This window comes from Balaenoptera musculus, chromosome 10 (assembly GCF_009873245.2).
Source record: "Balaenoptera musculus isolate JJ_BM4_2016_0621 chromosome 10, mBalMus1.pri.v3, whole genome shotgun sequence".
Classification (NCBI taxonomy): domain Eukaryota; kingdom Metazoa; phylum Chordata; class Mammalia; order Artiodactyla; family Balaenopteridae; genus Balaenoptera; species Balaenoptera musculus.
In genome coordinates this window covers 50,382,738-50,397,095 of record NC_045794.1, presented here as the reverse complement: position 1 = coordinate 50,397,095, position 14,358 = coordinate 50,382,738, and the positions used below count along the sequence as shown (strand labels likewise).

Sequence of the window (14,358 nt, the reverse complement as noted above, 5' to 3'; positions counted from 1 at the left end):
GGGAGGATTACATATGCACAGACCCTTCTGTACGCCTCAAATAAATGGAATCTAGCCATCCAGGGGAGGGGCTGATGAATCCTCGAGTCACCCCATTCATTCTTCATTCAGAACGTCTTTCTGCCGTTTTCATTTGTGAGCGTGGTTGGCAGTTCTGAACCTACTTCTGTGGGTCTCCTCTTAGAACACAAGTGATAGAAGAAGGTACAGACATTTTTGGTCTTAACCAGTTCTCATTTTTATAACAAAAGTCTGCCACTGGCTTCTCAGTTAGTGGCTTCTGATGCAACTACAGGAGAGTTTTGCAGTCGCACCTGAGCTCTGAGAGACGTTTGGGCCCCAGGAAGAATTCTGTGGTCACTTAATGCTTGGGTCCCACCAGGGTTCACGAAGACTGGTAGTGCTACAAAGATGAATTAGCATTTAGTAGGATTCCGGGCCTTTTGTGAATATGCGGCCAAATCTGGACAAATAAATTCCTCTTCAGAATTTACAAAAGGAATGTTTCACGATTCCTGTAAGTCAAATGATACAAAGATATGTAAAGGAAAATTAACTTTCTCTCCCACTTCCATGCCTTTCTCCCTACTCATTCAAACATAATTTATATTATCAGACAGCCAGGTGGCCAGGTGACCAGTTAGTACAGTGACAGCCTTATTCACTCTCTGATAGTGCAGGCAAGAGGCAAAGAGAAAGCAAAGTGTTGCGTTTTCCGCACACAAGGGCACCGGGCCAGGGTCAGGTGATGACATGCAGCAGGGCGGGAGGAATCTTCTAGGTGTTGAGGAGCTCTGAACAAAAGGCTGTGCCTTTGGACCAAGGGATGGGGGTGGGATGGCAGGTAGGTGGTGGAAAAGGGGAAGGAGTAGGAGTGGAAAAGTGCTGAGTCAGAGTGGGGAAAAGTATCTTAGCCAAGACTCCTGGTGGAGGTGCCTAGGCTGGGTAGGCAGAAAAGTATGTAAATGTGACCCATGGTGAGAGTGGAGAGAGGGAGCCCTGGCCTGCAGCTCCCCTCAGAGACTGCAGAGCCCTGGCTGGGCACCAGGGGTGGGGAGGGCAGCTTCCCCACAGACCTGCCCAGTAGAGCCTTTGCAGAGCCTGAAGGAGCACACATAGGATTTTGGCCTGGAATCAGATACTTCGTGTATATAGGGTATCTATATATAGTTTTTGTTTTTATAAAAATGGGATTATTCCACATATTACTCTGCAACGTGCTTTTCTTAACAATACATCATGGATACCTGCAGGTCACAAAACAGACTTAACTTTTTAAGTGACTGTGTAACATAGATTACACACCAATCCATTCAACAGTTCCCCCTTTTGATAAACATTCATACTGTTTCCAGTCTTTGCCACAACAAGTAATGTTAAATATGAATTGTTGACTTGTTCTGAACCTTTTATTTCTTTAGGATATATTCCCCACAGTAGGGTGGCTGAACCATTTTTTTATGGAGTTACAATTTTAAGAGATTTAAAAAGTATAACAATCTATGTTCCCTTTAATTACGAGAATGACTTTTTCCCCTCACCCTATGAGAACTATTATATATTGTTAATGTTTTCAATAGATGTTTGCCAATCTGATGAGCAAAAATTACATTACTTTTACTTTAATTTACCTCTTCCTGGACCAGTGAGGTAGAGCTTCTTTTCATATGTTTATTGAACATTTGCATTTTCCCTTCTGGTCAGTTGCCTAATCACATTTTTTATTGTTTTTTTTTTCTTTTGCTTGTTTGTCAGATGCCTTTGGAAAGTATCACTCCTGCTCTGAGACGGGATTTAACAGGAGTTAGTGTGATCTCCTTAAGAGAAACTGTAAAATTGAGAGAATATCTGAAATGAGCATCCTATTTGGCCCTTTATTTTTCTCTTGACCAGTTTATGTTTTGACCAGCTTGGGGAACAAAAAGTAAATCTTTTTGACTCCAAATTGTGACATTCAAGGATATAAGTAGCAGAATTTTCTAGCACCTGTTCTCTGAACTCAAATTTTTCATCAGTTAGGAATAAATTGCCCTTATCCTGTCATGTGCCTCATATGAGGGGGGGCTGTTTAAAAACTATCAGTGTCTTTGCTTTATCTCCTCTTTTCCCATCCTTGCAGTTGACTCACAAAAACACATTAAACCTTATCATTCGCCGTGTTACGAATACTGCTCCGTCTCTTAGACTGGGTAAGAAGTTAAAGCATGTATATTTCCATTAGTCTCTGTAAATGAAAGTCTAGCCTTAACTTTGCAGAATATGCTCAGGAACCACCGCCTCTGTATGGTATGGGATGCCAGGTGGGAAGTGGTTGCTAGTTGATGAAATCACCCAACCCCTGGTGACTCCCTCACCTAGTCTCTGGCCAAACACTGAGTAGGTGAATGAAATGTCATACTGACCACAGTCATATCCACAGGTCTGGACCTGAGGCCCCAGAAGAAAGGTCAGGGCATGTGCCTAACCCTCCTTGACACTCGCTGCTCTATAGCTTTTTTTTCCCTGTTTAGTAAAAACATTTCATAAAATAATGAAGTAGAAGATATGAAGTCTATAAGGATCCTATGATGAGAGAATGTAGCTTTAAAGGCATTTCTCTACTTTATTGGTTGTTTAGTACAGCCTTCACATGCACTCTGTTCCCTTTGAAACCCCTTCCTCTCACTGCCCTACTCCAGATTGGAGACCAGCTCTCTGACAAATTGATCCCTAGATCAGAGGGATGAAAGAGAGAAAGATCAAAAGGAAGCCGGGAATCACATAGGAAGAGGCATCATGATGCAGGGACTGGAAAGTTTGGCTGCCAGACTTGCTGTCATTCTTTAATCCATGGGTGTCTCATAAAGGAAAAACTCGGTAGTTCAAACAGAAGTGAAGAATGTTCTGTACATAAGTGGATTTAGATATAATGATCTATTTATGAAAGTAATTAGGTAGGGTTACCCCAGCAGTGAACATTGGAGTTGAATGCCGATACCTCGTTGTGTACGAATTTGAAATGCAAAAACCGAGTAAACATAGCGGTGGCTGCATTCTCCCTCCCCTGCCCACTGAGGACAGGGGCCCTGCCTAGTTTTCCCTTATCTTTTGAGTCACTTTTCAGTGGTGATTCAGCCAGAACAACAACATCCTTTTGGGTCCATTGTCTTTTTGTAAAACCAGTGAAAAGGCATGTGGATTTTTGAGGGCTCAGGCTGTAGACAGTTAGACAGTTACAGATCATGTTATTAAGAGAAGTCTTATTTGGGGCCTTCGCTTCTGGACACGTCTGTTCATCCACCCAAGTCCAGCTCACTCTTCATCCATTTAGTCGCTTATCCCTCAGCAGATAGTTATTGCGTGTCTGTCACAGGCCACACACTGAGTGCTGGAGATTCAGAAACCAGGGCTTAGGCTCTGCCCAGAAGATATCCTCAGGTAGTTAGAGACAGCCACAGAGGCCAGCCGTCTCGGTGAGACTGGTAAGGGCTGTGGTACACCAGGCATGCGACCCCACGGGGTCACGGAGAAGGGACATCGAAGGTAGACCAGGAGGGCATTCTCCTGGGCTGACTCTCAGAGAGGAATCAGTTGGCCAGAAGAAGGGAGAGCAAGTGTGAGACTGAAACCAGAAACATAGGCAAAACCCAGATAATGAAGGAAAGTGGAAATGCCGGGAAGGCACCTAGGGGCTTGCAGTAGGGGATCTGACGTGACGCGAGTAATGCTTTTAAATCATCTTGGTGACCCTGGGGAACAGAGCTCCTGAGTCAGGCAGACAAGCTCTGATGCGGCCTGAACCCAGGCACTGACAGAAGAAACCAAGGAAAGGGACAGATTCTCATGCTACTGAGGGGATAAACTCTGCAGGATTGCTGCTTGTTTGCATGTGTAGAGGGAGAAAAGCGAGATGGCTTCTGGAATACCCCCCCGCCCCCCGGTGGAAAGGGATGCTGTTCCCTGAGACAGGGGCTGCTGGAAGGACAGATTTTGGGGTGTGGTGGGGCAGGATCATTAAGTCTGAAACACGTCGAGTCTGAGATGCCAGTGAGTATCCAAGTGAATATTTGTTGGCAGTTGGCTGTTCCAGGCTGGAGCACAGCAGAGACGTGTGGGCCGGAAAGGATGTTTGGAATCATCGGCATATGCCATGGTTGAAGCTATCGATTCGTCCAGTAAATATTAAGGGTGCACAGTCAGGGCCTGCTTCATGGGGTTGTGACCTGTGCAGGCCACCACATTTGCCTTAATGTTCTGCCGTCACAGTCTTGAAATTCTCATTAATTTTTGAACGAGAGGACCTGCCTTTTTATTTGGCCCGGACCCTAGAAATTCTGTAGCCAGTACTGCTTGTAACTGCCTGGGACTGTGCACAGTAGTGGGGCCTCGGCGTGAGCAGGACGGACGTGGTTCTCGCCTTAGGAGCTTACAGGCCAGCCCGGAAGGCGGACAGTTAAGCAATGAGTGACAGAACAGGGTGTGTCCCATATTAGGGGCACCAGGCTAACAGAGCACATAGGAGAGGCCTCTAAACCAAATCTTGGGGGTTACAGGGTTGGGAAGCGAGCGCCCAGGGAGGGGGTAGAGAGACTGAATGGCAGCCCGCAACCCCAGGGGAGTCTGAGAGGAGTGTCCTGGGAGGTCGGAGGGAGACCAGGAGGAGCAGTGTCCCAGAAGCTGCGGTCCGAGGGACCGACACATGCTGCCTAGGAAGCTGGGAATGAGGTCATGGTCAGGGGGTGTAGCAGCAAAGAGGCCGTTTGGGGACTGGTGAGAACAGTCAGGTAGAGAGAGGGGCAAGAAACGAATTTACCTGTATTTGAGGGATCGGTGGGAGGTGAGGAAGTAGAGCCCCTGAATGTAGATTAATGTGTACGTTAATGTGTAATGCATGTGTAAACCTTGGTTTAGGAGGAAAGAAAGGGGAAAGGACCCTGAAAGTGGGTTTCAGATGAGGAGAGTATTGTTTGTTTGGTTTTCATTTCGGTTTCTGTTTTGTTTGATTTTAAACACAAAGTGTTTTGAGTGTGGCAGGAAAGCCAGTAGAGAGAGAGGTAGGGAATGCAGAGGGAATAACTGACGTAGGGAAGACTCCGGGGTTGGAAGTGATGGATGTACTCACCTGGTCAGGAGGAGAAGAGGAAGAGATGGCTGAGGGAGCAGGTGCGATTCCAGGCGAAGGCCCCCTCGGCTCTGTGACGTCCACCCAACTCCCCTTGCGTAAGCGCACATCCGCTCCCTCCTAGTTCTGCTCTATTCCTCCCTCGGACTCAAGGCAAAGCTTCTCCTAAGTTCCCTCATCTGTTCTTATATTCAATTAATATTCATGGGGCTCCTGCTAGGTGACAGGCAAGATACCAAGCATCTGGAATATGAGAGTGAACAAAACAGACCAGGCCCCCGACCTCCTGACGCTTAGGTCCTGGAAGAGGCTCTTGCATGGTCTGGTTGGCTCCTCCCCACAGGCCCACGCTGCCTGACCCCCCATCGTCCACCGTCCCTTCCTTCCTCCTCTTACCGTGATCATTTACTTCCCTCCCGGATACCCACCTTTCTTAGTCTGAGCCTGGAAGCTGGAATTCAGGGGCCAGGTAGGAAAAGGGAGGGAAAAGAATTAAGACTAGCTTTTAGCAAAATTTTGAAACAGCAGATTGCTGTGGGAATTTACTGCATAATGCCTTTTGCTCTAGTGCCCCACATTCTCTGGGCCCTTCTTGCTACTTGAAGATTAGGCCCTAACCTTGACCTTCCCGACCCCTCCTTTCAAGTTCTCCAAGTTTCTCCAGCCTCTATCAAAACCCCTACTCTTATTACAGTTCTTCTCAGCTGATAAGTAGGACAAAGACAATTTCAGTTAACTCACACTGATTTGTGAATGGTGGATATCACCTTTCTTGGGGTTGGGGGAGGTGGTTGCATTTTACAAGTGACTCTGGGTTTATAAGAAGGAATCTTTAATTTGTCCTATTTTCGGCGGCATAATAAAAGAAGTGATACGAGTATTACAGCAAGAGCCACCCTCTTCCCAGGGTCAGCCCCCGCAAAACTTCTCTGTTTTCTTACAGCTTTCCACCATTTTTCTCCTAGATCCATAAATTCTCTAATGCCCCCAAGATTTTTATTGTCATCTCCTCCCTTGCCTGCCCCCGCTCCACTAGTTTCTATGACAGCAGCAACTGGGCATGGGTGGTGAGGGGTTAGCAGGGGAGGGGGGTCGAGCAGCTGCAGACATTTATAGGGATTGTTGCCAAGTCAGGACTGCCTGCCTCTGCAGTGGGAGGGAGGGGTGCCCGGGGCTTCTTGGCACAAAAAAATGCAGCCTCCCCATGTGAGTGAGGCATCCACCCAGAGCCGAGCTCATTGATGGTATTCCCTGTGCTTGTGGCTCTTCACAGAGAAGTGTGCTGGGTCCCCAGGTCTCTGGCTCCCTGATACCAGGAGCTTTGTGGTTCAAATAGAATGCAGTTCCCCTAGCCACTTGGATTTGTCGTAGAAATGGCAGCCTTCCGCCACAACTGATCGATAGCTGGCAAGCGGCTGCAGGGACCACTGCGGAACAAGGTCTGAGCACAGGAGGTTCCACCGAGGACAGGCTTAGGGAAGGTTGCTCCACAGTCATCAATCCGGCAACTCCTCTTTTAGACGTCTGCTTTGGGGAACTCTGTTCTCTCAAAAGTCCCGGAGTCGGCAGTAGCTGTTGGGCACATTTTGGAGAGTATGTGAATTTCCTGAGCTTTAAGATGAGATAAGAGTGGTTTTCCTGGACCCAGGATATTACCGTAGAAACTCAGGAGCCTAGGTCAGGTGTTCTTAGCTTTTAACGTGCCTCTGCCTCTGAATTCCCTGGGCATCTTACGGCAATGCAGATTCCGAAACAGGAAGTCTGCGGGGGAACCCGAGGGTCTGCATTTCTAACAAGCTGCTGGCTCACAGACACTGAGTAACGAGGGTCTGGAGCTGCACTGTCTACTACACTAGCCCGCTTGTGACTGCTTAACTTAAAGCTAAATGAATTAAAGTTAAATAAAATTAAAAATTCAGTTTCTCAGCTTGCACTCACCGTGATTCAAATGCTCAGTACCCACATGGGGCTGGTTGCTGCCATGTTGGACTGCACAGATTAAAATACAAGTTTTAATGATCACACACAGTTCTACTGGAGAGTGAGCCTCCGGGCATCATTCATTGATTCATTCATTTATTCACTGACCATCTATTACGTGCCAAGTATGCTTGGTGCTGGGCATTAAACTAGCAGAACAAGTAAACATGCGCTAACGAGAATGTCATGCTCTTAAAGATACTTTTACAATGTGGTGAGTTGGTAACACCGAGCTTTGCTGCGCAAGTCAGAGGAAAAAGGATCCTCTGAGAGTTTCAGGTGTATTCTGAACTAAGCTATGGAGTTATGACAGAATCGAGGTACTTATGAGATTGGCTGCTGACATGCATTTTCACCATTTCAGGGCCATAATCATCAGAAATGGAGAGATCATCCCCATGTCTTCGGAATTCACCCCTGAGACTGAGCGCCAGCGACTTCAGTACCTGGTAAGTAAGAGTCACGTAGGTCTGGCAGAGCACCGCGGCGTCAGGCTGGCGTCGGAGCTGTTTTGGAGGAACATGTTGCTAGTGACCTGGGAGCAGGCCCACAGCAGTAAAACGACATATGGCGTTAACACCCCCATACACACCTCCTGGATCACACATCCTGGCTCCGTGTGTGACGACACACCCCACCTCCGTGCATTTATTATTGTGTCTGGTTTCCTCCCATCTGTGACCGATCAAAGACATGGCATGCTCTGTTTCCTTTAATGGCTTGGTATGTACAATACAAAATGTGGTAAAGAATGCTGGTACGTTTTCCCCAGGCCTGCCACTCACTTTAACTCAACCAGAGGGTTCAGACGAGTCTGAATCTCGTGTGAGCAGGGTGGCAGCCCCCAGAGTCTGATGACACACCATGACTTCCTGCTCCGATATGAAGTCTCGGGGGCCCTTTGGGAGAAATGCAGGTGTCAGAAAATCCGTGTCTACCCTGAAAATAAATTCTCCATGTTAGATCTCCCTCTTTGGAGTGAAATTATGAGAGGGCTCTAGGAGGGCTGTTTGGTTTTTCAGATCTTGAGAATTTTTGCTTCTTCGAAAATTTGAGCTTTCTGAAAAACAGAGTATATTCCCTGCCCTCAAACTCCAGGGGTAGGGTGTTAGGCTTAGGCTTTCAGTTCTGCAACGATGATCATCCAGGATTACTTTGCAGTGGGCATCTTTCGGCACTAGCTGTGAATAGTAGTTCTGCGGATGAAATGTTTTCTTGCCAACTGGCTTTCTTTTTAGACGACAAGGCTAAGGTAGTGACCACCTGCTCTTAGGAAAGAACTGATCCAGCCTACTCCAAAAGGACTTCGCTCACGTCTCTGAATTCCAGCATGTGGGAACAGTCAGGATTTGATGACTTTGGTTGATTTAGCAAGAAGTTGTGCACTTCCCTCAATTCCCTTGACTGTGTTGTGTTGGTTTTACTCAATAGCGAAGCTGTGTTGCTTTTGGTACTTAACTGGTCCATAAGACAACAGGAATCCAAAGCCAAGGTAAAAACGTTTCTTCACTCTTTTACTGCTGTTATTTTCCAACGTATCTGTTGCTATTTTCAAGCAGATAAACTTCAAGCCCCTCCGGGGGGGCCCAGATGTTAGAGCCTTTCACTTTCTTTGGCCATCCAGGCAGGGGGAAGGGACTGGCTGCTGCCGGCAGGACCTCGTCCTGCTCCCATCCTTAGTCACCAGCTGGGTCGCTTTGTTGCAAGTCTCTTAACCTTTCCAGACCTTGGTCTGTCACTTATAAAGTAGAGAGCTAGACCAGAGGGCCACCGAGGACCTCAGAGCTGCGAGGGTCCCTCCAAGTAGAGTTCATAGCGGCCCGCCTCCCTGCCACCTGGCTGGCTCTCTCCAGTCCATCTTCCACAAAGCCCCCCCGCACCACGTGATCATCACATAGATCTTGTCACTCTCTTCCCTAAAAACCTGTGGCTCCCCGCAGTGTACAGAAGGCAGACCCAGAATTGGGCTCCCCGCCCGCCTCTCCAGCATCATCTCTTCGTTGCCCTCACCAGTGACACAGTGCAGCCCGGCTGCAGCCACGGGGAACCAACCGTCTTGCATTTCCAGGACACACCATGATCTCTCCGATCTCCATGCCTTTGGAAATATGCTCTGCCTGGAGAGCCCTTCCCTTTGTCTCTGCCGGGAAAACTCCTCCTCATACTTTGAGACCCCAAAAGAAATGTCGCTTCCTCTAGGACGTGTCCCCTACCCCTCGCAGGGGGCCAGTCCCCGGTGCTCACACAGCGCCCTGTGGAAGCCCACAACCTGGCTGTCAGCGTGTGGTATTGTATTGCTTTTTCCAAGTTCCGTGTCCCCTTCCAGACTGAGTCCCGGAGGGCAGGCCCCTTACCTTAGGGACCTCACGTTGTCATTACCTAGCACAGAGCTCATACTGAATCAAGGTGTGTTGACTAAAGGGGCCAGTGTTCGTATTGATGTCTGGGTCATTACCACACAGCACCTCCCCTCCTTCCCCTGAAACCTCTCACAGCAGCACCAGGCCTTTGCCTCCCATGCCTCAGCCCCTCCCTGTCCCATCACCTCCGTGACCCTTAGTAAAAACCATTTCCTGTTTTCCTGCTAAAGGCGATGAGTAATAGCAGATCCACTTTTTTATTTTGAAATACTTTCACACTTTCACGTGGCAAGAATGATACCAAGAGCTTAAAACATTAACTTTTAAGGAGGGAGGGGAATGCTGACATTGTTCCGATTCAGATTCCAGTATCAGTGGTCTGTTTTGGGACGGTCGGAATAAGATGCATGTGGCTTCAGAGCTCAGCCTTGTCACGTGACTGCGTCTGTGATTTCTACAAGGCCCTTCACTGATCCCCGGCTTCACTGTCAGTAATGGGCACAGAAAACCCCAGAAGGCAGGTGCAAAGGTGAAATGAAATAATATATGTGGAAGTTTTTGTGGCACATAATACTCATTTGGTTATTTTTGGATGAATCAGAGTCTTGCCACTTCAGATTCTACTGGCCTTCACACCTCAGTGATATTGTCCCTTTATGTTTATTTGAGAATCACTCCTAATGGTCCTAAAATTACTGTGTATTTTGGTGTTACTCTTGCAGCCAGTGGACACTAGTAGCCCCCAGAACAGAGTCTAATACCTGAATTTCTAAAAGGTGAGAACACTGCCCCCATTCTCTGTCGTCCTATTACTCCTTGAAGCATATAGGCTACTCTATATGGAAATTACACCTAAAATTTTCTCCTCAGACAACAGGAGTGTAAATGACCGAAACATAAAATATCCTGGCTGTCCAACTTCCTATTCCATCAGGAATCTAGGAGTGTGTGCTTTGGAATGAAGAAATCCAGTAATAATATTCACATGATCTGTGATGTGAATCTTCGTGGTGAAGTATTTGAGAGCATTAGGACACTGGTAGTATAAAATAACCTTGTGGTGAAATCTTTATGTAATGGATTTCAGAGAATTGGGAGGTTTATAGCATAAAATCTTGAAACTAATATCAATTATGAGAGGAAAACACAGTGTGATGTGGGCTTCTCTCAGCCCAGCCCAAGCAAGAGCTGTGTGACCTCAAGTCTCTCACACAATGTCTCTGAATCTCCTTTCCTCCTGAGTGAAATGTGTAGGAATACTTCTCTTGAAATATTCATTACGTGTTCTGAGGTCATAGTGAAAAGTAATCTCATGATAACATAAAATACAATATGTATCTTATAATTTTAGGTACATCTAATCCAACCAATTCATTTTTGGGGAACATCAGTTCCCTTGAACTAATTGTGAACCACTTTTGTGCAAGGAGAGCTGTTGTATCCTTTACATAATCTAAATGAATTAGTACGTCACCAGAAAGTTAACACAATGTATTCCTTATTCTTAGGTCAAATCAAATTTCATTTTCATGATGTCTGAAGAAACATTTATAATAGAACCATGAAAACTTCCAGGTCCCTAGAGACTTGGTTTGAGCAGATGACTGCAGTCCCAGGGCTGTTTGACTTGTAGAAATGGTTAATGATTTTCTTAGAGGTGGGGAGGGTTCGGAGCCCTTTGTACATGAATCGTTTTGATCCACGTCGAACAGGAATGTTCTTGGTATGCACAGTCCAGACGTTCGGGGATTACAGAACTGGAAGCAGATTACACGATGATGGATGTGGCAGGCACATTAATTTTGTTTGGTCTTGCATCCTGACCTCAGAGGGCCCTTCAGACAGCTCTCTGGGTAATGTGAACTTTGTTCTGTAGATTCTTGGGCTGGGTGATTAATCAAGCAGGCTTGAGGTTTTGACTTGTTCACATGGAACGTGGCAGGTGTGCGATGGAGGGGTCAGGGGCCATGCACTTATGCCCCAGCAGTCAGGGAGAGTTGATGATCCTACGAGTCACAACTAAGCCTTGCTTTTTTTCTCGCTGGGCTTTATTTTTTTTTTTAACGTTTCCAGGGTGATTGAAATAAAATATTTAAGGGGGTCCACCAAGCTAGACAGAATGTTTTGATGGAGTCAATGCCCAAATAGGAGGGAAAGCAGCCTGGTTTGTGGGCGTTTCTCGGCAGCGTTTACTTCTCTGATGCTGCAGCTTCCAGGAAATCACCCCCACTTTTGCTTCAGGTTACAGCTAGGAATGGATCTCCCTCTAGGGGGGACCTCTATAGCCCTGAGGTGTGAGAGTCATGGCTTCCCCCTCCATTCTGCCTAGACATATTTATAAACTCTGATTTGATTACATTAAGATGTGCTGGTATCATCAGACCTTCAAATGTACGTCTGTCCTTGTAGATAATCCAAGTCTGCAGCTGTTTATCATCAAGGGCAATGTACAGAAGAGATGAAAGTGGGTTTCAAATGCACATTTGATACACACAAGTGCAACATTATCTGAGGTGATTTCTTGCGGTGTCCTTGGAACTGCCCGCAGCCTTCTACACCAAGTCTGGTTTGATTTGTCTGCCGTTTCCCTGGTGCTGAGCTTGGAAATGTTTCAAGGGGAACAGCATTGTACCTCTTGGCTCTCTGGGATTTTTCACGCTCAAGAGTTATCTCCCAAGAAGTATATTCCTTAAGCCTGAACCTGCTTTTAAGACAAGAGGCTAGGGCTTCCCTGGTGGCGCAGTGGTTGAGAATCTGCCTGCCAATGCAGGGGACACGGGTTCGAGCCCTGGTCTGGGAAGATCCCACATGCCACAGAGCAACTAGGCCCGTGAGCCACAACTACTGAGCCTGCGCGTCTGGAGCCCATGCTCTGCAACAAGAGAGGCTGCGATAATGAGAGGCCCGCGCACCGCGATGAAGAGTGGCCCCCGCTTGCCGCAACTAGAGAAAGCCCTCTCACAGAAACGAAGACCCAACACAGCCAAAATTAATAAATAAATAAATAAAAAGAAAAAAAAGGGGGCTTCCCTGGTGGCGCAGTGGTTAAGAATCCGCCTGCCAATGCAGGGGACACGGGTTCGAGCCCTGGTCCCGGAAGATCCCACATGCCGCGGAGCAGCTGGGCCTGTGAGCCACAATTACTGAGCCTGCGCATCTGGAGCCTGTGCTCCGCAACAAGAGAGGCCGCGATGGTGAGAGGCCCGCGCACTGCGATGAAGAGTGGCCCCCGCTTGCCACACCTGGAGAAAGCCCTCGCACAGAAACGAGGACCCAACACAGCCATAAATAAATAAATAAAAATTAAAAAAAAAAAAAAAAAAAGAAAAGAAAAAAATACTAGCCTTGCCTTTCCTTAGCTAAGGCTATAAAAAAAAAAAAAAGACAAGAGGCTATAATTGGGAAGGGTCATATGTGCTAGTGAGTAAAAATGGCTGGCCTGCCACCTGGACATGGCCCTTAACCTTGAGAGCAGGTTGTTAAGCCTGGGAGCCTGGCTGCAGTCACAGGGAGACAACTTCACCACTGCTCTGCTTTGCCTGACGGCTGAGTCAGGGACAAATCCACTCCAACCCCACCTCTCTCCCCATTTAACCCCCCTTTGCAAAACTGCATTTGAGTTTCAAAATCTTGAATTAAAAAAACGGCAGGCTAAAGTGGTTGACATTTTTCATATTTACTATAGGTTCCATTGATCACACCAGCATCATGAAGAAGCCAGGAGAATTTTAGAGCATGAATTTGGCACTGCCCAGGGTTTCAGAGGCAGAACTTATATGTGGCTGCCCTCGGAGCACTGCCTGGCTTCAGGAGGACTCTGAAGACATTAGCCCTTATAATTGAACCTCGCCACTTCTAGAGCCTCATTTTGAAAATGAATATAAATGGATGTATTATTTATTCCAGGTTGGGAGAGGTCAGAAACTTAGCATGGAGGCATGCTAAACCTACTATGCAGACCTAAGAAAATGAATTCCACACAGCTGAACAAAATCATCATGAGAAGGAATCCCTACATTTTCTTCTTTTAAAAAAAATCAGTCTTTCTGTGCAGTTGCTGTCCATAAATGATCTTTATACTCTAAAGCCCCTATCCCCCAAAACATTCTGAATAAAAAGTTGGGCACATAAAACTGGAGCCATCTGCCCATAGGGTCCCTTAAGAATTGATCTTAGTGTAAGGAAGCAAGATAATGTCATACATCCTTTAAATATATTAAAGTTAAATATGCTTTGAGAGAGATAGATAGGAGTCACTGAAGTTTATTAGGGCAAAAACTTAACTGTAAAATGCTTTCTGTGCTTTAGTTGCTTTATCTGTGAATTAGGGTAATTGCAGGACCCTCACAGGATTGGAATGAGGGTTAATGAGTTAATATTTGTAGTGCTTACAATAGGGCCTAGATCAGAGGCAAAATAAAATTTCTTAGTTTTCAAATATAACTATATATGAACTTTTTCATGGCCGTCCTGTCGTCGGGACTACTGTGGCCTTTTATAAAATTTCTCAATTGCATTTGCTTATGCAAAGAGATTGGAGATATGCAGGCATATCTTTTTTGCTGACCTGCGTTGTTCACTCTACAAATGAATGCCTTTCCCCAGATTTTTACTGGGGAAGAAAAAGCATTAGGCATATGAATATGGAAACCTTATATGTTTTATGTAAATGAACACTTTTTACCCCTTATTCTATACATTAAACTGTTGTAGAGTTGACCAATCTAGGCAATTTTGTTTAATATCTCTATTTGTATTCCAGTTTCCATGTGACTCCTTTATCATAAGATCTCAATTTTACAATTTTAAAGTTGTTTTGGGGGCATGCTACTTCTCTGTGGCTGATGAGTGCAATCCCATGTCGAAATTTAAATGTGAACCTTCCTTGAGAGCCACATAAACCAGACAGAATTTTAT

The 14,358-nt window shown here is 46.2% G+C and overlaps 1 protein-coding gene across 3 annotated transcripts in view; it reads left to right on the top strand.

Annotated features, from left to right (window-relative positions):
- PPM1H (protein phosphatase, Mg2+/Mn2+ dependent 1H) overlaps positions 1–14,358 on the top strand; it is a 271,159-nt gene that overhangs the window by 174,111 nt on the left and 82,690 nt on the right. For all 3 annotated transcript variants that reach the window (XM_036865628.1, XM_036865627.1, XM_036865629.1), the window contains exon 5: positions 7,446–7,530. In XM_036865628.1, the coding sequence (XP_036721523.1) occupies positions 7,446–7,530 (85 nt within the window). The remainder of the gene's footprint in view (positions 1–7,445; positions 7,531–14,358) is intronic.